The following is a 27,452-nucleotide window of genomic DNA, read 5'->3' as shown; positions in this document are numbered from 1 at the left end:
TCCGCATCAAGCAGGTACACCTGTCTCTAGACATATAGTAGACACAGTGGTGGCCCTACGAACGGGGGGGCCCTGAGCGAGACTTACCGGGGGCCCCCCTGTAAGTATCTATTCGTAACTTCTCGGGGGGCTCCGCCCCCCAGACCCCCCTTCCGCAACGGTTATTATATCTATCTTTCACCACCGCAAAGGTTTGCCCAGGTGCTGGATTCGGCCATGTCTATTTTGCATGTGTGCAAGGATAGACTATATCAAGACGGTGACGATGATTATCGGGATACGGGACTTTTCTAACAAATGCAGTGATTTGATGATGATTGAAACATCTGTACGGAATCATATTCTTGCTTGGTGCACGGATTTCCATGTTTATTCGTCAGTCTCCTTGAAAAAGCGCAAAATCCAAATAGGGGGGGGCTTCGACCAGGGGGGCGGGCGACCGCCCACCTCGCCCACCCCAAAAGCCACCACTGATGTACACAGTTGTTGTTTGTTTTATGAATAGTTACAGACAATTTCTGTAAATGAATGCTAAAATAAACGATATCAGTTATGTGTGAAACCGTCTAAGGCCGCTGAAAACCGGGACAGAGAATTCTTGCAGACTACCTTCAAACGCATGGATGAATAGTGAATACTCGTCAGATAAGGACATATCTTGCGTTCTGCTGGTCATATACCTTTATGGGTCGTCAAGGTGAAAAGTAAATTTCGCGTTCGACACAATTTTACTGACATCAAAATAACGGCTCACAGTCAATCATAAAATGCAATAAGTCGAATATTACTCGGCATATAATACCCCTCAAACTTGTGCATTAACTGCTGTAATGTATGAAGAATGAAGAGCAATCACATAACGACATATATAGAATGTTGTAGTAATGATATGCATTTCCAGTTTATTTCAATGCATAGCACTCGCCAATCTGCGCCTACCAATGCTATAAAAACCGACAAAGAATCTATAGAAGTATAGATTGTGTGCATGTGCATGCTTTTGAATTAGCCGGATGGTGAGATCCAGAGGTAGCTAACGCTAGCTGCCTTCAAACATTCGTTATATGTACTCAAGTTTTTTTCATGCGGCTCCATACGTACTCAGAAGTTTGAAATGCGGCTCCGACATCCAAAAAGGTTTGGAACCACTGAGAAAGACCGTCATTATATAAAAATCAGTGGCTTTTTTATTTATATGCGCTCAAACCACACAATGCACAATGTGATACACAAAACACTATACCCGATGTAATGAGCAGAATGAAAGATATCGTAACGACCAAGCAAAGTCCGTCAATATAACATCAACCATTAAGCGTTCATTAGCCTCCCGTCGAGAGTGATGGACTACCAACACCACACGAGAAACAGATACTATATTTCTCATATATCAAAACCGAGATATTCTCCTATTGTTTGAGTGGCAGTTTTAAAACGATGGGTCGATTTTATGCCCACGTGTTCCCATTAATTATGAAAAATTGACCAGCAATATACAGGAACGTCTATGCATTGCGTGGCACTCATTAGATATCTTTGAAATTCAATATCGCATATATGTAGGAGGGCGAGTAGCAATGTACCATTGCGGATAAGATCTGTTCACTGCTTTTTTAATTTCGGGGGGTTCTACAATTCTGCTTTACTGCACTGTACTTTCGTGAACTGTTGCTTTGTTTAGTATTCATGAATACTCGAAACATTGGTCATTTTATAGTACGACGAAGACTTGAACCGTAAATCATCATTTCTTCAGCGCTGGAACGTACCATTACGCCATTCGCCGTTGGGTATTTTTAATCGTTGCTTTGTATTTGCATTCGGTTTTACAGAACCACGAAATATATCCTACTCAAATAGCATCGAAAAGCCACGCAATATTTGGTTAGGCATGTGCTATGACGCATACACACATATTACATATTCTCTCGTACACCCGTGGACAAGGTTGGCATCGAAATACTCGAACATTCGAACATTTTATTTAAAGAGCTTCCTGGCGGTACAGAGCAATATACAAGTGCATACTGCATAACATATTAATATTGAAATAAACCAGAATATTTTCGGCTGACACTCAGGGCCAGGGGTCATCATCAGCAACTACCAGAGAATTGAAGAGAACTTTGCATATCAACAATGGCATCACTAAATATGACATGCTACTGTATAAGTATGGGGTGAACCCCTATGGCTTCGTCAATGTCAAAATTAGACAATTTCTCCAATTTCACGAAAACATATGAATTTCTTTATATGATACTCCTTGTTGGGATCAAAACGCATTTCATCTACTTCTTTAGAATGATTTGAATCCCTAAAGTGTACAGAGAATAACATTTAATTAAAAGTCTCACCGTGAAAATTTTTGCCAAATATTTATTTGAAAAATCACAAAATCCAATGAAAGTCGAAAAACCTTGACCATTTACACCCGATTTTTTATCAAGGTCCGGACGTCCATCAAAGCAACTCGTGTGCAAATTTCATGAAGATTTCTACATCAGTTTTGAACATATGGTTGTTTGACTGATTTTCCAATTCAAGGGGTAGTTACCCCCTTAAATGCATCATATGATCACTCTCACACACCAGCGAACTTCAACATCTTAGTTTACGTAATTCAAAATATCAGGACTGGAAAATCTACGAAATGGGAACAACGGGGCCGACTATATTAATACATATAACATTAATATTACAAGTTTCTGTACAGAATGCTGTGATACGCGCCGGTGAAGAAAGTTGGAAGCAGTAAGTTCGGTTGTTATAAAAGCAATATGAGATTACGTACTCTTCGGAAAAGGGTGCGCATTCACACCCAAAAGGTGATACACGAGGACAACCTACCTCTCAATACAGAAACCCCGTCATCGGGGTGTAAATCGAATATTCCATCCAACTTGCTAGCGAACGAACATCATTTCCTTATTTGTGCGTTTCAATTTAGAACCAATTTCATCCAGTCATCATTATCAATCGGCTTTTTCTTTCTCTGTATACATTTAATCGCTAGATTATTTCTTTTGGTTACTTCGTGGATGATGCGGTTCTGATTGATTCATTCAAGCATTGCTTCAAATACTACACACATACCTTCCTACCTCCCTGCGCTTATTCATACTCCATTTGTTTTTATTGTTATTTGCTCAGCTTCATTTGGATTAACATGTTTTTTATTTATACCTGGTATAATTCTGAATTAGGTAATGTTTTCGTGTGCCTCCTTTTCCAATTTTCTACTAGTTTCTGACGGATACCCCTGGTGAGTGTCAGCCAGACATATACGGGTTCATCTTGATATGAAGATATTATCAATTAAATAGTTCTGTACCTCCTAGAAGCTCTTCAAATAATGAATATATTTTTCAATTTTCTATAAGAGCGTGATATGCTCACGAGAAAATAGTCTTGGGCAAGTCTTTTAATCGAATAGTTGTTGGCGTTTTTGAAGCCTACACCGCGGGTATTAGGCTACTGGAAACGGCGCGATCCGTATACGCTTCACTGTAGTCCGTACGATGCGCCTTTGTGTGCGAAGCGCTAACTATCGGCGCGTAACGATTTCGATTCTCAATCGCTCTTGGAACCGAGCTGGGAAACTCTTCGACCGTAACAAAGAAGTCCTTTGTGTACAGACCTCAGTTACGTTTATTTTTCACAGTTCCACGAACTTATAAGTCAGCCGTACGCTGAGAGTGAGCGCGATGATAAAGCGACTGATAAAACTCTTTTTCTCGCGTGTTACGCTTGGTAAACAACAGCCCGCGATCGGCTTGCTAAAGAGAGAAACAGAAAATCGCGCGATGAGTTCTATTTAGGAGGGAGCCGCGTTTCAGATAATAACGTTAGATTTGCTCCCGCACTCTCTTAACGATCCTCTCGGGTCATTACGTCATTGCCCGCGGGTATTGCGCATGCGCCGCCAATGGGTTGCGTTGTAGACATACCTATCTTCGTATTATTCATTCCTGGCATACCTCGGGTAACCGGCGATTAATCTGCCTCAAAAACGTTAACATCTGTCAAGAATTAGCGATTAAATAAACAAGAAAGGTAGGACTTTCGATGTGCCGTCGCGATTCAGGTTAGAGGGTTACGCAAATACGAACAATTTCATATTTTCGAACTAATATTCAGGAAAGGAATGTGGCAGTGTCTGAGTGCTTACATTAAGTTATGTGTGGCATGTGAGACTGGTGTTGAATTCCAATCGTTGAAAAGATATTTTCATGAGCCGCCCGTGACTAAGCGTGATTGTAGAGCGATATGCAGAATACGTGAATAGTAATAATGGTGGCGCACGCCAAGCTCACCATGAATCAATTAGTTTGCTCGGCAGGATTTCTAGCCTCGGTTAGACGTGTACCCTGTGGGAGTAATCGATATTTGGATATTTCACCACGCGGGAGAGCGACCCGCGATACATGGCACGCAGTTCTTGATGATTCTGGATTTATGAAAGAGCGACCTTCCATCTGTGCTGTGACGAAGGTAAGCGTGACACACCCTACTTCCAGGCGTCGACAACAGGGTCCCGACTTACCAAGGAGTTAGTATCATTCTATTAAATAATATATTCATATTAAAATATTTTAGTCTGACTCTCGTCAGGGGTAATCGTCAGCAACTAGTAGACAGCTCAACGAAATTCAGTTGTTGACGATCACCCTTGATGAGTATCAGTCGGAAATATTCGGTTTATTTCAATAAGAATATATCATTCAAGCATGTATAAAGCTCTGTACCTCCAAGCATCTCTTCAACTATAATTCTAGTCGCCTGAATATCCCAGAAATGTGAACCATGTTGATCGTGTCTGTGTCTAATTTAAAGCATTGGATACTCTTTTTGCTTCAATCTACTGATATGTCGTAGAACCTATCCTGATTTTATTTCTTTTGTTGGTACTTTTTGATGAATACTTTCACGATTAGGATCGACAGACTTGTGTAATCCAAAACTAACCAAGTATGACTGAGCACAAAGCTTCAAGTATAAAGTAGAAGTATTAATGATTCGAGTCGAGTAGTAGCAGACGACTTTTTTCAAATACTGAAATTATCCCCTCCACTGAAAGTTATCTACGAGAATTATAGTTCCGATACTTTTTACCAACATGGAAGCCTTGCCACGTTGCCACTATTGGCCGTATCACTGAATACGAAAAATGTTGTACAAAGCTACGTACGTGAGTGGAAATGGCGTATCTGTGAAGTTGTGATCGATCAACTCACAGTCTAGTCACTGAGTGCAGTGAAATAGGTACGGTCGAAAATCTACCAAATTATTTTTAATGTGATGAAGAACTGGGATTATATTCTTTGTAGTCGCACAAAATATACATATTTGAACTATCCACGTCATTCACACTGCTGTGACGTCACATTGAGTGATTCCAGCGTCACCAATCTTGAATGGGTTGTGGATTCGAGTCCGACCGAGGTCGACTTCAGAATTCCTACTCAATTGTTGGAGGTTTATCTAGGCTCCTCCTCGCCATCTCCTCCGCGTAAGCGGTGTCTCACAAAAAGCCTAGAAGTGGGCCGTGCTTCAAGTCGGCAGCTACGGAATCAAAATAAAGACTAACGGCCTGGTGTAAATGACCATGACCATTCTAGTCGGCAAACACCCACATGGAATGTACAATGTCTCCGCCCAATTGGTCTAATCGCTAATCGCATTAGGACCATGTTCGGATACGCGATTCCATGTGAGTGTAATATATCTTTTGCTCGACGTTGAGTTAGTGTCAGTCTCACAAGCTATGGATTTCATGTACACGATTTAATTTACTAATGTGAAACATACGACTGATGCTACAATTTGGAAAGGTGATAGTATTTGCGTGGCGATATCATAGGATTCAAATGATCGCTTCCGTCCTGTTAAATCGATCACTTTACAATGACCCGTTGTTACAAACTATCTCACAACTGGCAGCCTTATATTTGCACACACATTTCCATAAGACGCTATTATGGGCGATAGAATTTAATATATACTTATACCCACGAGGATAACTGAATATTCAGTTGGCCGTAAAGCGTCGACATAAACTAGCACAGCGTGGATTTTCGATTCGTGCCTTTAACAAACGAATTTAATCCAATTGTGATATCGATATCAACACCTTTCTCGTAACTAATTGCGTAATACTGTTAAACTAATAGTCATCATCGTCGTTTTGTATTCCGCTCAGTTGTAAACAATGCGCCCACAACGCACATGAGAACGGGTCAAGAATACACCTATTGCTACCTCTGTGGGAAAATATAGCAATACCTACTTGGATTTCTATTGAAACAATCTTGGTTCACGTGTAATTGACACTCCTCATTGTGCTTTAAGAGTTTTGATGATCGACACAACAAAAACCCGCTCTAGTCAGTGATAACAACACAGTGAGTAAATACCAAATGAACTCACGGATCGCGTGTATTGAACCGCTGACAGGTCTCACCAATGGGCAATATCTATACTCAACACACGAAAATCTCTCTTTCTTATGCATTACTCTCGAAAACCAGATCATATAGTGTTAAAGGATTTAAATTTATTGGGTGGATTGTTTCAAAAAGACCATTCAATCTAAGATAGAGGTTCTCAGGTGGTCTAAGCAGACACCATCTGTACTCAAGTAGAAGTAACATTACGATGTGAATTATTTTTCAAGTAGAGGTACAAGTAGCGATTTGCAAGCTTGTAAAACACTAACTACTCCAGGTCGTTTGCCTAAAAAATATCAACTAAAGTAGGGTGATATCATAACTACTTGAGGAAGTATTCCGAGTAGGCATAATGAAGTAGGTAGGCTTACTTGGATTACCTCGAAAAGTAGAAGTACTTCGTTACTGGTTAACTCTGTAGAGGTTATATCATCGAAATGCGATATATTTAATCCAGGGGTTTCCCACTTGCGGTGCGATAAGCCTCTTTCACAGGCATGAAATAATTTGTCCCATTATAAGAAAATTAATGAAAATACTAGTACAGCAAACAATTACTTCATGATATTTAGTGTACTCCCCCTGCCCCCAAGAAAAAACAGTAATTAGGCCATAGTCAGAGGAAAACAATTTCAAACAACACATTAACTGGATATGTAATAACGAATTAACGTACTACCGTGTTTATTGGGTGATAAACATGGTTGTATACATATAATTTCATAATTCTAACTACCGGTTAACTGTATGAACCAGTTTTTTTTATTAAAATGGCGTTCAAAAAGTGGGCTAATGCTTTTTCACAATTTTCAAAGGGGACAAGGTGTGAAAAAGGTTGGGATCACCTACGTTAAACGAACATTCCCTTTGTCGCATACATTATTCCCTTCTGGTCAAGCACATACACTTTTAGCTTCGGAGATACCAAAATTCGTTTTATAGCGAACGTAGTGTCTTAGAAAACACAGCATGGTAATTTTAAGGTTCGGATGTACTTGATAACGGTTTCATGTTGGTTTCCAGGCACATCGGAAATTTTACGTACACGCCACCGCGTATATTTTACAACATTACCGAGTACACGTCAACATCCACCCTGGCTGGCACAATTGTAGCGAGCGTTGGACTGCCCAGTTGCCAGGCTAACACATCTCTGACATCGCCCTTGTCCGTCGCCATACCATCGATATCACACGGGACTCCGACAGGGCCGGGTGGTTCAAGCTCCGGCGGACCGTCACCGACCAGCGATGGATCGCAAGGCTCGAGGTAACTTGATTTTGATCGAAATGATTTTGTTCTCAGCTCATTTATGTCCTTGGAGGCTTAAAACGCACCATCCCGAGAACTGTATTGGCGACCCTCATTCATTTAATGCTTGGTATAATATATATAATATAGTCAAGTACCACTACAGCAAAATCAAATTCAGCTCATATCAAATCAGGGTTGGTACCCATAAGCATGCGAATGGCAACTGTCTGTACAGTAAACTCGGCTCGTTTCGCGCGATATACTTCTCCTGTGGAATTCGATTAGATTTAGCAGTTACCCGTACATGTTTGAGAAGCCTCGTTTTGAAACATGTAATGAAAATGAAAAACTTTGGCATTAATGATAGCATTGAAAAAACGACAAAACGTTATTTGATGCCTTATTTTAGCTTTGTTTTACTGACCATGACCTTGCCGAATGCCGGCTAACATTAGGCTTCTTAAATGATAACTATAAGTGTTATGGATAACAGTTCGGACTGCTACGGCGACATAGGCTTCATCTCAAGTATCAAATAAGACTGTATGATGGAAGGTGTCCCATGCGTGAAGACTGAAGAGTTTGGTATCATTACTTACTCGGTTCGAAAGTGAAATTGTTTTCAATGCACTGACGTGATCATTGATCCGTGACAATACTAGTTTAGGATTGGATTCATACGATGAGAAAAGATGGATTTTACAGAGTGCGAAGTAGTTTCAGGATAAGTTTGCATCGCTTTTATGTTTGAGCGAGCCATAAAAACGCGTGAAATACCAATGACCGCTGAATATAATTCCGGAGATTTCACCTGTTCGTAGCGTCCTTAGTCATTTGGATTATCAGTCACAGAGATATATCTTGCAATTTAGAAAGTACAGTCTGAGCGAAAAGTGCGTGGTCCACTTCCGTGTAACATCCCTGATATACTGGTGTGAATAAACACCCATGCTACACAAAACCTGAACCTACCTCAGACTTACACGGCGGTATAGATCAAACATAATATTTTAATCCGACTAATGCATGCACGCAGTCATGTGGGATTTATAGAAACGATATAATTCTGAGTTAGGTTCTGTCTTCGTGTACCACTCTTTTCATCCCTCTGAGTGTGAATGCACACTCTTCGCTGAGAGTGTATCCACCTCCGATTAGCCGCCAAAAGTCTGCGAACCATCGACCAAAACTACATTTCGAAACTATCTTCCACTTAAAGTGTTTCGGCCTCTCTTGGACATCGATAGAGTAGTTATACTTGTAATTATGGTTGCATTATAAACACAATCAGTTTAAAACAAGCATGTTTAAAACCATTCCCCAACATGTTTTTTTGTGTTTTTTTAATGTCATGACGTCACGAATATTTAATTCTGACGTCATAGTGGATTGACATTGCCAATTGAAAATATAGGGTAACTATAGCTCCTTTGACGAAATATCTGCACTACTGCTGTTGAACCGACTATTTTTAGGGCTCTAACCATCCTATATCGATATACGTCGGCTATATCGGGTGGTAATTGTCCGTAGGCTCATACAACATTACACAATTATGGCACAATTTTAACACTTGATAAAATAAATATAAAAAAATTGAAGGGCGTTGTTTAAAACACTGTTTAAAACATGTTTTAAACAAAGTGATTTAAAACACCGTTTGTTTTAAATGCAAACCTACTTGTAATTGATTAGAAATTCGATCGTTACTTCTAATTCTACTTGAGTAGCAACGCTGACAACTTTGACCACCCCAGATGATTGTTCACATAAAATATATCTATCGTCACCGATTTTCAGCTAGGATATGCTATTCGTCTGATAAAATCTGAATTCAACCGTTTCCTATTTATATTCAAGTGGGATCAAGGGCGAGATCATAGACAATGACGCCGAGGGAGTATGGAGTCCCGATATTGAGCAAAGTTTCCAGGAAGCCTTGGCTATCTACCCGCCGTGCGGAAGGCGAAAGATTATATTGTCTGACGAGGGGAAGATGTATGGTAAGAAATGGACTCACTATCAGCATCGTTTACATAGCCTGAGAGACATGTGCAAACTACCTATCTGGTCAGTGTACTAGCTAGTAGCTACTGTTTTTGGGAAATTCTAGTCATGGATCTAGTTGACGATTTTGAAACGTGAGTAGTTATAGTTCCAGTTGCACGTAAGATACCTTGCATTGTGTTGATCACGTGATTACATTTCGGATTTCCAATTATCGATCTCGCGCAAACATGGATTAAAAATAAACTGCCTTGCGTTATGATTTGGCAATCAACTCGTAACCTGAATTCAAAATATCGTCATTTGTTAAAATTTTTGCTGTAACATTCAACGTTATCATTGAATTTGTAATTTTGTCAATTTTTGCGGATCAACATATCGCCTTGCTCTAGTCATGAAAAATCGTTTACAATAATATAGGAATATGCAACGGTAAAACTTAATATCAACATAGCCCGTCACACGTGACGCAGAGAACACTTATCAGCATATAAAATCTCGAGGTCATTTCAGTTTTTCGCCTGATAACTATCGGAAAAGCATTCCGAAAATTTCCATGCTCAAATATAATCCCGCATTTAGTAAGTAATTATACTTGGATTTTCACAGCAAGCTCTCACTCTCGAAGAACAGATGTAAAATCCCTAATGTCCAATTGTCCATGCATCAGAGTGGTGGTATGGTGGTTTCGTCTAACGCTATGACACGCCAGTAACGCTTCTGCAGAAAATATAAAATGAAGGGCTTGATTGAAATACAAAAGATAGCTATAAAAAGTAGTTTTAAACGGTTTTTCATTGCCATCTATCTTCCAGTGTTATCCAGACTGTGATAACTATAAATACAGATTGCTGAACTATAGCCTAAATTGGAGGACAATCGGAAAAGTGCTTTCGTGTTACAGAATACTTAGCGTGGTGATTTTACTGATAGCTATATTAATCATCAAATTCTGGTCAGTGTTCATTTCATTGTCCTCGCAGAGTTGCACATCTAAAAATTTCATCTCTTCCTAATTAGATTACAAATAGAATTATTGAATTCGCAATAACTGGAAACTTGAATTAAAAAGAAATACAAAAAGAAATCAGTTCAGTTTTTTTACAAATCAGAGATCGAATAGTATATTGATATTGAAATGGACCCGAATATTTTCGGCTGACACTCGTCAGGGGTTAGAGATCATTCTCATAAGCACGAGAATGCCAAATGTCGGTACGGCAAGCTTGGCTCGCTTAGCACTATACAGTTCTCCTAGGTAACATTTTCAGGAAAACCATAAATCAGAATATAATTACAGCTAGTACATGGAAACATTTCGCAAATTTGATTATAATTAAATTACCGATATTTCGCTCTAATCAGTGTATTAGACTACTAGAATTATCTAGTTTTCCAAGTCTGTGTCGTTTGCAAGATGCCGGAAAAGTAGTAATTAGGAAACCAGTATGCATACTGTAATCCAGGGAGAGAGAGAGAGAGAGAGAGTAATATCATATTAATTTCTGCAAATAAATTAGTTCATTGTGGGCACACAGATAAATCAGATGTTTATTATTACTGTAACACCATATGCGATGAGGCAAATTCGTCAAAGCATCACTTCGCAGTCGATAGGTCCTTCAGCATTACAATATCGATATCTAGTTTAACAACGTGTTACGAAGTTTGCGACTGCGCTTCAAAGGTGTTCATTGAAACACTTATGTGCTGTTGAATGGTAAGTAATGAATATAACAACTCCACTATTCCAAAGTGACGACAGCATTCAATATTTCGAGTGTTACCATTACGATCCGACTGGCAACCGTTCAGGCACGTATTGAAATGCGAATCAACTGCCTCATAATATCACGAATTACAGGATAGTCTTCCTATCTCTAAAATGGATGCTTCAATTATGCTTTTTGGTGTCTTCCCGCTTTAAAATTGCCGGCCAATATCATTCTGCGACAATTAGCCAAATCCTGCTGTCAATATTATTCGATGTCTTGCTTCATGCTGATTTGAACATTTAATGCTCTGTCCAAGTGTCCATAGACCAACATGTCCAACATCGTTGAAATGCGTGCTGGTTAGGGTTAGGCATAATGATTCGAGTACTCCAATCTGAGTCGAGTATCAATTCTAAGGATTTGAATCCAGCTGTGAGGAATGATTTTTTGGAGCACTGAAATTATACGCTCCCTGTCACTGCGAGTTTCTTAGTCAGTGATAATTCTAGCTTCGACACAGTTTTCCTTGAAAACTATGATTGGTCATATGGCAGCATACGAAACATGTGTGACAAAGCTACTCACGTTAGCGAAAATGAAATATCTGTGAAGTCGTCATCAACCCACTCCCACATTATAGTCACAGTGCAATGCAAGTGCAATGAAATATGCATACTCGAAGAAATGTCGAACTATCTTTATAATGTGTTGGGAAACTGGCGTTATGTTCTTTTCAGTCCCATGAAAGGTACATATTTGATCTTTCCACGTGTGTCATACTGTTATGAAGTTGTAATGAGTGATGCTTGACTCAGGTACTCGATTTTGCTCAGCCCTAGTGTTGATACCGTTCTTCTGCACTCTCTGATATTTCATTTCTCCATAAGGTTTGGCGTTGAGTAGGCGATGCCTACAATCCCCAATGCACACAAGCCATGTATGTATACATATTGACGCACTCGCGTCCCACAGAGCGAGAGGCACGTCGAACAACGTCGTGTCCTCATGTCACAAGATAAAAGAGAAATCGCTGGTATGCGTCCGATGGAATTTCAGTCAAACATTCAGCATCGGTCACTATGGCATGCCCGGCATTCCAGTCATATCTTACGTCTGAGAATTCCCGTACTTCCCCACGCATCAAGAATTTTTCAATGGTGGCGTTTCATTCAGTTCCGAGCGCGAGTTACGCGCGGTTTTAGCATAACTCTGCGGATGGTGGCAATAAACTACAGGGTATAAGCAATGTTCTCAAGGTAATTATCCTTGGGATCGTCGAGCAATTAATCGTGTCGCTTTTTCAAGTGTTCATGCGCGACTGATTTCGTTCAACTGAATTGGCCCGGGGCGATACTATTGCAACTTAATGATACGTGCGTTGCGACAGTGTAGCACTTTGTTTTAACTAAACATAACTGTTGTAATATTCGTAAAAGTATGTTACCCGAGTAATTATAAACGAATTTTCTTTCACGGCTAGCATACCTGATTAGATCGACGACTTAAGCATTTCACACAAGCTCCCCTTGCAGTAGGCATAGAACTTCTGAACTTGTTGTGTTGGAAAGGAAAACCGATGATAATTGTCAGTAAACATTTTCCTTCGAAGATATAAAGCCATCGCTAGTGAATACAAAATATTAAAAGATACTCTTGGAGGTATTGAATTGAATAATATAGTCATATTGAAACAAACCTGAATGTTTTGGGCTGGTACTATAGTCAGGAATATCCGTCAGCAACTAGCAGAGAATTGAGAAGAGCGAATTCTCTACTAGATAGTAGATGCCGACGATTACCCTTGACGAGTGTCGGTCGAAAATATTTCGGTTTATTTCAATATACATATACATATATTTCCATGACATATTACAATGATGTGTGAAATACCATGAAAATCAAACGTTATTGTGCTGTATTGTATTGTACTATGCTGTATCTCTTTCGTCTTAGATCCAAGCTCGATTAGCGCATGGTACCATTACGATATGGCCCATTACAATGAGCATGACTCGACGGGCCCGAAGATTGAAATAATATTCCAGTAGAGAATACAAGTTTTGTGAACCCGTTGTCGTGGGATCGGCCCTACGTTATATCATGAATGTCATATATTTATAACCAAATAACGAGCTCTTCGGCGAGTTTTAATGGTCGCTCTACCTACGGCTAATCCAACGATATTGTCCGTATAGGTTGATGAATACTAATTTTTAGGTATGCGAGAACGCAGTATACTTGATTAAATTGCCTCTAATAACTGGAGATACAGAATCCTATTGCTTTGAGAAGATATACTCTTGAAGGTTCCGACCTTCAACATACAATTGAGTAACATATTCATATTGAAATAAACCCTTCCCATTAGTTGCTGACGATTACCTCTGACGAGTATCAGTCGAACATATTAGGGAATATGATTATATTATTCAATTGAATATATATAATACCGCCCACGCCTACCTAAAAAAGACATGACAGCAGTTGTGACCTGTAGAACGTGTACAGAGTTAATCGATCAAATCAAGTACGGTGTGTTAACCAGACCGACATACAGAAAATAACTTATGGAAAGATAGGAAATATGTAAATGGGGCATATTAATCGGAAATGATTCAGGATGTATATCAATGATATCGGTTTTTATCCGTAGTTAAGAGATTGCTTGAGAGTAAAGGCTATCTTACACATAAGACCAACATCCCAACAGAATATAAGTTGTGGCAATGTATACCGGGTATCGCTAGTGTTCTCGTATAGAGCGTCGGTCGTGAACATGGATTTTACTATAGTCGTCCAGCTAACCATTCGTCGCATTTTCATCAGAAGGTGGTCTTTATACCTAATGGAACTCCAACTGAACTCTTGATCGTTTCAATGATCCTCTCACAACGCCAACTGTGATGTTCAGTCAAGCGTATCGTATGTGTTCCCTCTGAGTCCATAAAGGCAATCAAATTTTGGTATCTGTCTTAACCCAACCCTCTGTAAGGACAGTGTTACTTTGTATTAGTTCTGGTAGATTTGTAACACGGTTTCGTAAACTTGCGAATCATTTCAGAGGTGGTTTGTCTTGCTATCGTTGCATGGGATCACTGCCGCCTACTTGATCTGCGCGCATCGTCTGTGTTTTGAATGACTTGTAAGATGACTAATGTTTGTCGAGAGGTTGATAAAACCTTTTTACCAGGACATACGTTACATCCACAGTAAAGTTTACTAGCGCGCCCTAACATGAACGAATATGAGTTACATATACCGACCGAATTAAACCCCTCAGATTCAATTATTCTACAAACATTATTCGGGATTTCTTTCACCAATTACTATGCTCTTGGCACCTGCAATCTCAAGACTACATGTTTCGTGATTGGTGATGATGCTGCATAATGATTAAAGCAAATTCACTCGAATAAACAGCAAGAATCTAACAATACATTCAAGAAATGTCAAGAAAAAAGAGTAGGCCTACCTAAGGTCAATTCAAAATTATGACAAAATACTCGAGTATTATATAAGGAGAGATCCGATTACGGTGCTATGATAATTGATAAAGTAGAAGCAGCCTACCACTACACCTGCATGACTGGTGTGGTAAGCTTGATACGGAACAGATAAAATGATTTTTGAATCCCGTTCGCGCAGGCAAATGATATGATTAAATGAAGAAAAAGTGGGCTCGGGGTAAGAGGGTAATGTTGACAAGATGACAACCTAATGGGGTCCGAAAACCGACATTTGCAAGGGCTGACATATTCATGCTACTTCTACGTCCCTGCTTATAGGCATGCCAATAGTGTAGTGCTGTCAATAACGATCTTACAGTATATTTGGTGTTCACTGGTGTTTATAGATCCATGTGCAAAATTATTGGTCAGTGACAGTCTGAAACTTTGATGGGTCCGTCAACTGTCTAAGTTTATGAAAGGGGTTCTACTGCACTATATAGAAATCTACGCTCTTATAGACAGATATTGGTGTAAGTCAGGGCCGGCCAACCCGTGGCCCGCGGGCCACATGTGGCCCGCGAGAAGGTTTTGAGTGGCCCGCGAGGTAATTTCCGAAATTTCAAATATCATCAAAAATGGATTGCACAGATTGTGAACTTGGAAGGCCAACCAATAATTTGATTAATCCGGCCGCAGCATTTGAGATGTGATGACTAAAATATCAGTTCCTACGCATTGGCAGATCCATGAGCCAGTCACATTTTGGTAGATCTTCGTACACTACAATAAAACAGAATAATTTGCGACAGATTTATCAAAAGTAAAAATTTTCTACACGCTTCGCGCGACATGTTGTCACTCGATTTCTTGCTTTCTTGCTTATAATATTGTTGCTCCTTTGTGAAAATGAAAGAACGCCTAATCTATCAGATTGAGTCCAATTATAGTCGCGATTACAAGACAAAGTGTCGTTCGTTCAACATATGCGACCTTGCGTTTGCGCTCGCAGAAAGACCGTCGACTATGAAACCTATAGGCACAAAATGATTGACACATGTTGGTCGAAGCTTTCGATATCGATATGTCCAGGCGCCCAATAGTCCAGTCCTTGCAAACTGAGCCCAGCGATATACAGCAGGCCCGCAGTATAGTCAAGTGACAATAATATTGACCTATGAACTTCAAAAATTTTTCGCGCTTCGCGCGGCTAGTGGCCCGCGCAATATTTCGTCATTCGAATGTGGCCCTTTGGCTGAAAAGGTTGGCCACCCCTGGTGTAAGTAATGCTTACAGCGTTACACAGAACGGTTAACATTGACACGATAATCTAATCGCCTCTCATTCTACATCATATACATCAAACATCATTTCTTTACCACCACTAGTCCATCACATTGACAATTTTCTATATTTTCAGGACGAAACGAACTTATTGCAAGATATATCAAACTGCGAACAGGAAAAACGAGAACAAGAAAACAGGTGTGTTTGTCATAACATAGACCACGGAAACTCACCACTCGTGCATGAATTGAGAAGTATCGCTGCCAATATACTGGTCAGTTATAATATGGGGTTTGGAGATTGAAGATCACCATTGGTGTGAAGTCTATTTGAAGATTTTGTCTGGACTTGGATCGGATTTGTAATTGGAGCAACTGGAATTTGATTTGGAATTGGGCATAAAATTTCCACATATTTTAATCCTAATGCGACAACCCTACTTGATGTGAAGTCATTTTTTGTGATAGGGTTGTTGATATCCAATGCGCTTTTCAAATCTCTACTACAAGTTGCTGACGATTACCCCTGACGAGTGTCTGCCGATAATATTCGCGTTTGTTTCAATATCAATATACTATTCCTACTTAAACTTACTACGATGAGGCATTTACAGCGCATATGAGACAGCTGTACAATATGTATCCTGAATATAGAGCAGAAGTAAAATTTCATGTACATATACTGAACGCTTCTATATTTCAGGTTTCCAGTCATATACAAGTTCTAGCCCGGAGGAAGTCTAGAGAACTACACTCTCAATTGAAGGTAAGCATCCCACAATAGTAAATATATGCTGTCATCGTGAATCACCCTAACGCCTTTATAGCATGCCACTAACATCTAAGACCTGACGCGATGACTGCGTACGAATGCATGTCTGTGCTTGTAGGAGCAATGCCAACCTGGTATTCCTCGCTAGCAAATACAGACTTAGTCAATTAGATAATTCTCGTTGTCCAATTAGAGTAAATTAGATTGAAAAGCAGTTAATCCAATCGTAATCCAACTTTTGAAAGGTTTATTCGGTCTAATTATAATTGTAATCTAATTTGTGAACTGCTTCAATGCTCTCGTTTTAATTCTAATCTAATTTCCGGTTTTCGTGAAAATGCTGCAGGAAAACTGTATCGTGCGAAACGAGCCAAGCCTGGTGTGCAGACATTTGCCACCCTCGTGCTTATGACAATCAACTCTGACTTGATATGAACTACACTTGATTCAATGTCCAAGTTTTCGTAAACTCAGTAATTCGAATTCGAATCTAATTTCGAAAAAACTGTATGGCTCTAATTCTAATTCTAATCTATACATTCTTTGCCAGCTAGATTAGAATTAAAATTACTGAATGCGCAATGGAAAGACAAACAAGTCAACGAATTAAAATTAGAACATAGAAACCTTTCACAAATTTGATTATAATGATATTACCGTCATTTCGCTCTAATTATTCTAATTAGCCCGCTAGAGTCATCTAGTTTCCAAGGCTGACTTCGGAGGAGATGATAATTTCCTGACTGGTCTCGACTGCGTTGCTGCATGACGAAAATAAATCGAATGCATTTTGCGATGCCCTTCGCTGCGTACTAACATTCTGCATTCATTTCTTTTCCGCTACCTTTTGCCTGTCGCCCACCTCCATCGCATCAACCCATCTATGGTCACTGATAAGGTACCGCGCGGAAACGACTCAGAACCTTGGCCCTACAAGCCGCAGCTTAACGGCATGTTGGTAAGTTGTACGGCCGTGATAATGTATGCATGGATTTGAAAAACGGTGGAGAACGTTACATTAACCGGACATGTATTATCCAAACCTTCTTCCACGAGAAAACACTGAATCTTGTTCTGGATTGATCCAAATGCTTCTCTTCAATGCACCGCCTAGAAGTTTGTAGCTTAGCATATCGTGTAGAGTTCGCCTCTGGACAGACTGGTACAAACTAGTTAGTTGACGGTCAACTAGCTACTGGTTTTTTGAGTGGTTCTAGTTCTAGTTGCGCATTTTAAAAATATTTAGTTTTATAACAACTAGAAAACACTGCCGTCGTTCGGAGTGAATCGTGATAGCGGTGTTCTGTTGTGTGATGTTCTTTCAGCTATTGCTCTCAGAGCCAACACTACTAACATGGCGTAACCAGGGGTGGGCTTTATGGATCGAACCCCCTTCCATTTCAAACTCGAGACCTCGTCCTTTTGAAATGGTGATTCTGTCCCCAATATAATTTTCGTAGCTCAGTTGCAATTCAATAATTACTGTTATCACTGATAACTAGAACAACTCGTTAGTTGTAGTTGTAGTTCAAGTTGCTTGTTTTGAAGAGTGAGTCGTGGCCTAGGATAACTAAGTTATCGTAGGCTCTAAGTGAGTAGTTATAGTTATACTTATGGTTGCGCATTTTTAAAATCCAGTACGTTTGCACGAGTCTGCCTCCGGCTCATTACCATCCTAGGTAAATGCAAGTCAATGGTATCAAGGTAACTCGATACAATTGTTTCACATGTGCAATATTTCTTCATCTTACACTGCGTGGCGATAATACGTTCGCACATCGGTGGTTGGTCAAGAAGTACTTTTTCGCAATATTCAAGTACATTCTGCCTACTTGCACTACTTCCTAATGTGGTAATTATTTTAGACTGCTTTTACTTCATATTTTTCAGTTTTTAGGCAAAATTAAAATACTTACTTGGAAATAGAAACCTCTAATCTTTTTTGAGTACCAATGATGACTAATTTGACAACTTCTGCATTCACATTGGATTTGTGAATCACCCGTTTCTTTGGTATAAGCTTGCGTGCAAGAATACCAGACCCTTGTTATTGGTTGTCCTAATGCCCAGTATACAATGCCAGTTTTTTTTTCATAATACATAGCCAACATACGTAATCGTGCAAATGAAATACTAACATTTTGGTGCCTAACTATTCCAGGATCAAGCAACCAAAGACAAAGTTCTGCAGAGTATTTCGGGCATGTCTTCCGCGCAGATCGTGTCTGCCGGTGTCATACCGACCAACTCAACGTTAGGAGGAATCAGACCAAACTCCTACCAAAAGCAGGCAGTGAGTGGCATGCGCATGCATATTCATATCTCTACAGTTGCAATTAAGAGTTGGACAACAAGACAACTTTCATCTTTTACACATTAGATGATAATTACAATCGTGACTACGCATTTTTTCGAATTAGATTATAATTAGAATTACTGCATTCGGGACACAAGACCGGCTCATTTCGCACCATACAGTTCTCCCGTAGCTTTTTCAGGAAAAGCAAAAAATATATTATAATTAAAATCAGAGCGTAAAAACATTTCGCAAATTATATTAGCATTAGATTGCCGGCATTTTGCTATGATTAATCCAATAAGACAACTAGAATGATCTAGTTGTCCAAGTCTGGTTGCAATGTAAAACTAAAAGCACTTCTCAGTTACATATATTTATGGATATAAGAAATCTTGTAAAGCAGAGGTTAGTCCAAGGGTCGAGGCTATTTGTTAGTGATGGTGCAAATCCCTGAAAAGTATAAGATCGGTTGACAGATATTCCGCTATGAGCTGTCACGCTTCTAATTACAAACACTGTTTTTTCAAAAGGTACAAATGTTTATAATACTTAGGGACTAACTAAGTAATTTTATATATCACGATAACATCACAGTTGGTACCTAATAATAATAATATATATAATAATTTGACGTGTTCCAATGAATATCGTACGAGGAAATTGTGCTTGCAGGAACGATATGTCCACTCCTCATATAGTTTCAATGATGTTATTCGAATCACTTCTGTTCAGGAATTCACTTCGCAATATTGGTCTGGCGTCAGTACGCACCAAGAAGTACCAGAGTAAGTATCACTATTCTTTTTATTATTAACACTGAATTTGGAGTGTCTATACTGTCGCCACCAGCCCACCACCACCATATTAAATAGAAATTACACCTATATGTGTCACTAAGTTTGAATATTTTATGGCTGGTTAAGTTCTATGTAAAGTATTAAGATGAAACATTTTTGAGGTTGAATTTACATGTCAATGGTAATTTACAAAAGCGGTCAAAGTAGTCACTGTTGGTATTCACTCAAGTAGAAGTAAAATTAACTTCGTAAAGATATACTCAAGCATAAGTAAAAGTAGCGATTTATAATTAAGTATGAAAGTAAGTAGGCCTATTCTAGGCCGAATATTGTCTGGAAGACTGAAAACATATAGAAGTAGGACTGTAGTAGAAGTAAAAATAGCATAAAATCATAATTCTTGAGTAAGTAATGCAAGTAGGCAATATCTAGTTGAGTACTCGATAAAGTAGAAGTATTCCTTTACTGTACACCTACTGTTATTTATATCGGGTTGTCTCATCATTTCGGAACGCCGTAATAAGCCACTGACTTAAGCTTTGGCTTTTGGGATCTTCATGGATTGGTTGGTTCTGAAATGAATCTACGGGAGGAAATCCCCATCGAAGGCTATTGTGGTCAATATCTTATTTCGAAAACTTTCCATAGATATCCCACCCTAGGATTGGAGTGTCAAAACACAAAAATCGCGTGCGATCAACAAAGTGTTTTGCCTGTAACATTACCAAAAATGACATGTCATACTTTGAAAAGAGGTTGCATCCAATCTGCTCCATCCTTTTTGAAGACATGAGATCGTGACAATGCACCATGTCATTCATAATAATGAATATATGAACGGTGCAGACAGATAGACGAAGGGTTGCCCGACATGAGCATGTGACACTATATGAAAAACGACACCTGAGCATGGGACACTTGCGCATGCGTCACTTCAGCATGTGACTTTATAACCCCAAACCAACCGTAACACCAACAATAACCCTGAATTTACCCCTTATATATCCTAATCCCAACCTATCCCTAAATCCAACCCCAAACCAATCATAACCCTAAATTTAACCCACATGCTCATGTGGTGCATGCCGAGGTGTCGCATGCTATTATATCGTATGCTCATATGTCGACGGGCCAGACTCAAGATAAGCAATACCATTAAAACAAAACGTACGGCGAACAGTTCCACGTAACAGTCCGAGTGTATAAAAGTGTCGCCTGATCAATTTGGTGGTAGAGCGTGACGGTGTTTTTATAAGCTGATATCCGTCTTAATATTCTGCTTTCGAGCTCAACTTCAATCTAGTACAGTGCTCATTATCCTGTGTACCGGGAACCCTAGAGGTTCCCTGAAGGTCAAGACAAACCCTCAACTCCTACAAATGATCTGTGATGATGATGAGGATTAGGATAATACACCCGTTTTGCCATCATTAGTTTCACCCCATTCGGCCTGTGCAGTGGTGTACCTTGGGGAGCTTGCAGTTCTAAGTCGAAACCCCGTCCTTCTGAAATGCCGATTCCATCTCCAATATATATAAGCTCCTTGTAATTAAGCGATTGGTGTCACGCTGTTGCATTTCGACCGAACAATACGATGATGCTTTCCAAGGCGAACCCTCGCTTTTCCGAAATGGTATCTGAAAGTGAACTGCACAACACACGCTGATTTGCAATTTGCAAAATATTCATTACAATGTTTTCGTTTGTATGAAAATCATATTTTACTGGTTTTGCTCTTTTAACACTCTGTTGATGCACAGTTCATTTTCTGCACCAGTAAGCTATAGTAATGTATTAAATGTGTATTGCGGTAGATTTTGCTTTGAGTGAGTCAGCTGAAATTTGGGTACCTGTAGTCTTGCAGATTAGCGTTAGTCTTCCCTGGGTCAGTAAAGCTGAACGAACACTGATCTAATGTGATAGGCCGAACTCAATGATTTAGATGTGCAGGCAAATGTCTCTGAAGAGTTTATAGAATATACAAAGCTATTTCATTTGTTCTTTTACAGCGTAAAGCCATTTCGAAACGATAACTACAACCTGCAACCGCCGGGAAGCAGTGTCGCACCGTCGTTAATACAGAGTAATATGAACACAAACTCCAACACTCTGATGTCCATTGGCTATCCATCGCATGTAATAAATCAAGTCCCTCCATGGCAAGGAAGACAGGTAATGAAGTTTATGGTAGATGATATTCATACATAGGGGACTAATAGATTAGTAACAAATATCGTTATTCCCAATGCTTTTACAAGTACGGACGCCTGATAAACATCCATTAACTCCAGACTTGTACAAACTATAAATCTTGGTAGTTCACGGTCTACTAACCACTGATTTTTTTATTATTTCTATTTATAGTTGCGGATTTGAAACGTGAATAGTTCTAGTTCTAATTCCAGTTGCGCGTAGCTGTAGAACAACTAGAAAATCACGTGTCGTCGTTCAGTATGAATCATGATGCCGATGTTCTGCTGTGCGATGTTCCTTCAGCCATTACTAGCTCAGAGTCATCACTACTAACAGTGTCGTAGCCAGTTATGGCTTTTGGGGACCGAAACCACTCTCATTTCAAACTCGAAACCCCGTCCTTCTGATATGTCGACTCATTTGCGATTCAATAATTCGTATTATGAGTGATCAGATAGTTATGTTTCAGTCAGTTAGTTGCGAATATGCAATGGTCGTTAGGGCTAGTTCTGGTTTCTAATATTGAAAACGGAGTAGTTCTAGTTCTAGTTGCAAGTTTTGAAATTGATAAGTTACAGTTATAGCCGCGCACTAGTCTGTTGTGCAAGTCCGACTAACTCCTGTTGTCTCATAAATGTCATAGCTACATATCGTGCGTATACCGCCACCTGGCGACTACATGATCTCATTTCTTTTGTTGTCCAATCCAGATCGCAACGCGCAATCTCAGATTAGCCGATTTCTCCGCCTATTTGGAACAACAGCGCGATTCCGAAAACGTAAGTTTACTTTGCGAACGCTGCATGTGTGCGCAGGAACATAAATATCTTGCTTTTTAGTATTCAAAGCACATGTTCGTCCATATAAACCACACTAATCCGTCAACTAATGATCCCTTGTTGGAATCGATCGATATTCATCAAATTTACGACAAGTTCCCCGAGAAGAAGTCGGGACTTCGGGACTTATTCGAAAAAGGTCCAAAGGAATCATTCTTCCTTGTAAAGTTCTGGGTAAGTAAGATATTGTACATGTAGGGATAGCCGATATCTATTCACCTTCAACGAGATTGTGATTAACAACCGTATATAGGCATTATTATCGTGTTTAAAATATAATCGTTCCTTTCAGGCCGACTTGAACGTAAATATTTCGGAAGACGTGAGTACGTTTTACGGCGTAAACGCTCAGTTCGAATCTCCGGAAGAATTAACGGTGACCTGTTCCACTAAAGTTTGTTCGTTCGGAAAACAAGTGGTTGAAAAAGTGGAGGTAATTTGCTTACTGCAAGTGGGGTTGGGCACAATGATACGAGTACTCGAATCTGAATGTAGTATTAATTCTAATGATTCTAGCCGAGTAGTGAGAGATAGTTTTTACCAGCACTGAAACCATACTCTCCTTGCCACTAAGAGTTCATTTATCAACCTTCTTTGTAGTTTCGAATCGATACTATTATTATGTCCACTGCGGAAGGTTGTAAACCTCGATTGGTCGTCCGGTACCGCAGTATACGAAACATGTAGTACAAAGCTACGCACGTTAGTGGAAATGACATAGCTGTGAAGTTGTGAACAACTCACGGCGTTGTCACAAAGTGCAATGAACAAAAATGCCAAATTATCTTTAACGTGATATAGAACTAGTAATAGGGATGGTGTGAACCTCTGAAAGGTTCAGGTTCGTGTGAACGCGAACCTTTTTGAAAGGTTCTGTGTGAACGCGAACGTGAACCTCGTGACGTCACGTGACGTCATATTGCTAATTCCAACCCTATATTTCAGTGACGTGATAGCCTATATTAATGTAGGCTACACGATACCTAACGACGACTCGGACCACATAATGCCACAAGACTGAAGTACATATTGGCGTTTTAAACATCGCCAAATGTATCAACTGTGACAATAATATGATATAGTAATCCCATAAAATCATTATCTTTCGTCGATTTGCCAACAATTTCGACGAGGACTTGGAAGGAAATATAAGCTTTACGCCTTAACGGTCCAGGCCAGACCGGACAATGTATTCGATGTCTGAGTATTGCTACGTTCATATGAAGCAGGGTATAAAACGGGTTTCTATACTTGCTACCAATATAACCCCTTTAACAAGTAACAGCAGTAGCCAACATCCCAATCGCACGTATTTGGTTTTTATGATAGAATAAACATATGAAATCAAGATTGACCCCGTACATCAGACAATGATGTCAATTTCATTGGTTGGTTGAATAAGCACCATTCGCTCACTGCCTACATGGAGGTTATTTCGCTCTTGATATTGTGTGAATGCGGGTCAAGCTCATAGCAGAGAGTCGCTAAATATTCACAAATGGAAAGCTGGATATTTCGAGCGAATTGTTATAACAAAGCAAGTGAACTTTTTTAGATTGTCAAGATGCATGCTCGTTTAGTGTTGATTTTTTATGCTGCCAGCGCGATGCATAGAGTGGCCCGCAGTTCAAATGCAATAAATTTCAACCAAATATGTTATAATGAAGTGAAAATTGTAATATATGAAAAAGGTTCCCAGTGCAGAACCTACCAAGGTTCGTTTGTGAACGTGAACCTCTAAATTTCCGAGGTTCACACACAGAACGCGAACGTGAACCTCACGTTCACACCATCCCTAACTAGTATTATATTCTTTGTGTTCGCGACAAAGATACACATTTGAACTTTCCACTTCATCCATACTGTTGTGAATCCACAATGAATGATACACGAATACTCGGCCCGAACCATAATACTTGATTCTGATCAAATCACTCAGGTACTCGATTTTCCCAGCCCTAAGTTGGTGTGCTTTGATTTTAACATAATATCATTTTGAACCTGTTTGTTTCAGACCGAATACGGTAGATACGAGGGCGGCCGCTACGTTTACCGCATCCACAGATCTCCGATGTGCGAATATATGATCAACTTTATCTTAAAACTGAAACACCTTCCCGACACGTATATGATGAACAGCGTGCTGGAGAATTTTACCATACTTCAGGTATTGATTTTGTATGGAGCCGTATAGTCGGTTACACACGTTCATTGGTTTCATGTAGAAGTTTTGGTAACTAGCGTAGTGCTATGATCAACAGTTGCAGCACCTATATAGTATATACCTTGCGGGTTCTCCAGAATTACTTTCCATGTATTGGATGTTTATCTTGGCTCCTCCTGGCCATCTGATCTGCGAAAGCGGTATCTTAAACCGTAAATTTCTGATCGATTACAAGTGAAACTAGTAATCCCCAAGAGTTATTCAGCTATCGTGATGTAGGGGCTAGTTCACGTGGTTGCTATGACAATTTAACTCTGTGCACCAAGCTAGGCTCATTTCACGCTCTAAAGTTTTCCCGTAGCTTTTTGAGGTAAAAACAGAAATTAGATTCGAATTGGTATTACAGAATAGAAATCTTTCACAAATAAGTTTCGAATTTGTTCACCGGCATTTCAGTCTAATTAGTGAAGTTAGTAGTTAGAATTATTTAGTTGTCCAATTCTGCTGTCTTAGCGACATTTGAGTTTGACTTGATGCTTTTCAGGTGGTTACGAATGCGGCCGGAGAAACGTTGCTATGTATGGCGTACGTGTTCGAGGTGTCGACGTCGGAACACGGGGCGCAACATCATATCTACCAATTGGTGGGAGATACGAAACCTTGAAACTGCATTCAGCCGCTACATTTCACAATCATAACGAGAGAAGGGCAAATGACTTTAATCCCGAGTGTTTCACGTTGACTAATAGCTCATATTGCACTACAAGGTACACAGATAGACCGCAATTGCTGTAAGGTTGCGGAGCCCCGAAGTGTTAATATCAAGAATGGGAGATGTATTTTAAGGATGTAGCTCCACTGTACGACTATGCGTACCACACTTGTGCAGACAACTGGATATTCAAAGTGCGCAACAGGAACTAGAACTACTCACTTTTCACAACGCGCGACTTGAACTAGAACAAGAATAGCGACCAACATTGGAAATATTTGCCCAACATCGGGAACAATGCTACGCACAGTAATCAACATAAGTCCCTGTGCCGAAAAGTAATGCTATTCAACATGACGGCCGTCTGTGATCTTCCAGACATGCGTAGTTTCAAATGCGCCACGTTAAGAGATGTTATCTTTATCGTAAGGTTACACTGCCATATAAATCACGCGTATCCGCAAACGGTGTGGATTAGAAAAGCAAGTCTACGCTACTGTCGATACAAGGTGTTTATCATAAATGCCGGCCAATAAAGTTCAACGATTCTTGTAAATCTTTTCGTCGGCGTAAACGGGTCCTTGGTATTTTATAAGTTGAAAGAACTGAATGTTCGTTTAACTTACAGCCTATGCGTCAGTGTGACAAATATTCCGTGATGGGAGATACCGTAAAATTGTGATGTTTCACGAATTACCATTACAAAAATGACGCCTGGACAATGTCGTTCGTATTTGACCAATTTCCCTTGTGCCTATACTAATACAACTACTTTTTGCGTTGATTTTACAAGAACTTAATTTCTCTCTCAAGTGCCTTTCAAAAGATATTACATATTGTAAGTTTCAATTCACTATATGCCTTTTTCGTAATACGTTTTATTCTACGCTTGACGCATTGTTGATGATTTAATCGAATGCTTATAATCAAATTTTGTCAATTGCGGCTGATGCTACAAATTCATATAACCACGAATTGGGCGCATTTTGGTCTCGCTGAGTTCTACGATGTGATTTCTACGTTCAACATTGTAATTAGCAGAAAGTGCCTCTTACCACGCGTGGCAATTTTGTGTATACGTGTGCCGTCACAACGCCAAAATTTTGTATTACTCGATTTAGATATACTAAAATTATCCGACTATTTTTTCTATATTACGTGTATTTGTAAAAAAAATTCAATGCTCAATAAAGTGATTCTCACAATAAGCGACAGCGTCACATACAGTGCATCATTTCACGTTAATATTATATGCCTGAATAGGCTACTATCGCAGCAGTAGTTCGCAGATATCGTTTGGGTTGAAAATGCTCGCCACGTGCCTCGTAGCCTACAACCTTCGAGTTTGGGAATATGACTCGAACCATTTTACATGATCCATTCATTATTTCGACTATTAACATCTTTATCATTTCAATATGCAGCCGAAGGCTTTGACAAAATGATAAGTCAGGAAGGGTTCGAAAGGACTTAGATGCGATTTTTAAGCGGATACCTTGACCTAGTTAGAACATGTATA

General features: G+C 39.6%; 2 protein-coding genes and 1 long non-coding RNA gene across 4 annotated transcripts in view; all 3 read left to right on the top strand.

The window, feature by feature from the left end:
- LOC145440598 (protein LKAAEAR1-like) overlaps positions 1 to 27,452 on the top strand; it is a 245,280-nt gene that overhangs the window by 205,416 nt on the left and 12,412 nt on the right. The window lies entirely within an intron of this gene.
- Positions 3,954 to 7,612, top strand: LOC145440171 (uncharacterized). Of its 2 annotated transcripts, none has more exons than XR_013915451.1 (3): positions 3,954 to 4,087; positions 4,343 to 4,494; positions 7,473 to 7,612. It is a non-coding gene; the product is annotated as an uncharacterized LOC145440171 (long non-coding RNA). The 2 variants fall into 2 exon arrangements; XR_013915452.1 differs by having other exon boundaries at positions 4,037 to 4,056.
- Positions 9,564 to 27,141, top strand: LOC145440170 (transcriptional enhancer factor TEF-1-like). The gene is made up of 12 exons (XM_080317747.1): positions 9,564 to 9,706; positions 16,292 to 16,356; positions 16,861 to 16,923; positions 17,828 to 17,887; positions 19,091 to 19,222; positions 19,961 to 20,013; positions 22,035 to 22,197; positions 22,929 to 22,997; positions 23,058 to 23,231; positions 23,350 to 23,490; positions 25,072 to 25,224; positions 25,766 to 27,141. The coding sequence occupies exons 1-12, from the start codon at positions 9,700 to 9,702 to the stop codon at positions 25,883 to 25,885; spliced, it is 1,200 nt and encodes a 399-aa protein (XP_080173873.1). The 5' UTR covers positions 9,564 to 9,699; the 3' UTR covers positions 25,886 to 27,141.

This window comes from Botryllus schlosseri, chromosome 6, assembly GCF_051294905.1.
Source record: "Botryllus schlosseri isolate E-star chromosome 6, Bs_hap1, whole genome shotgun sequence".
Classification (NCBI taxonomy): domain Eukaryota; kingdom Metazoa; phylum Chordata; class Ascidiacea; order Stolidobranchia; family Styelidae; genus Botryllus; species Botryllus schlosseri.
This window is presented reverse-complemented; position numbering and strand designations above follow the sequence as displayed.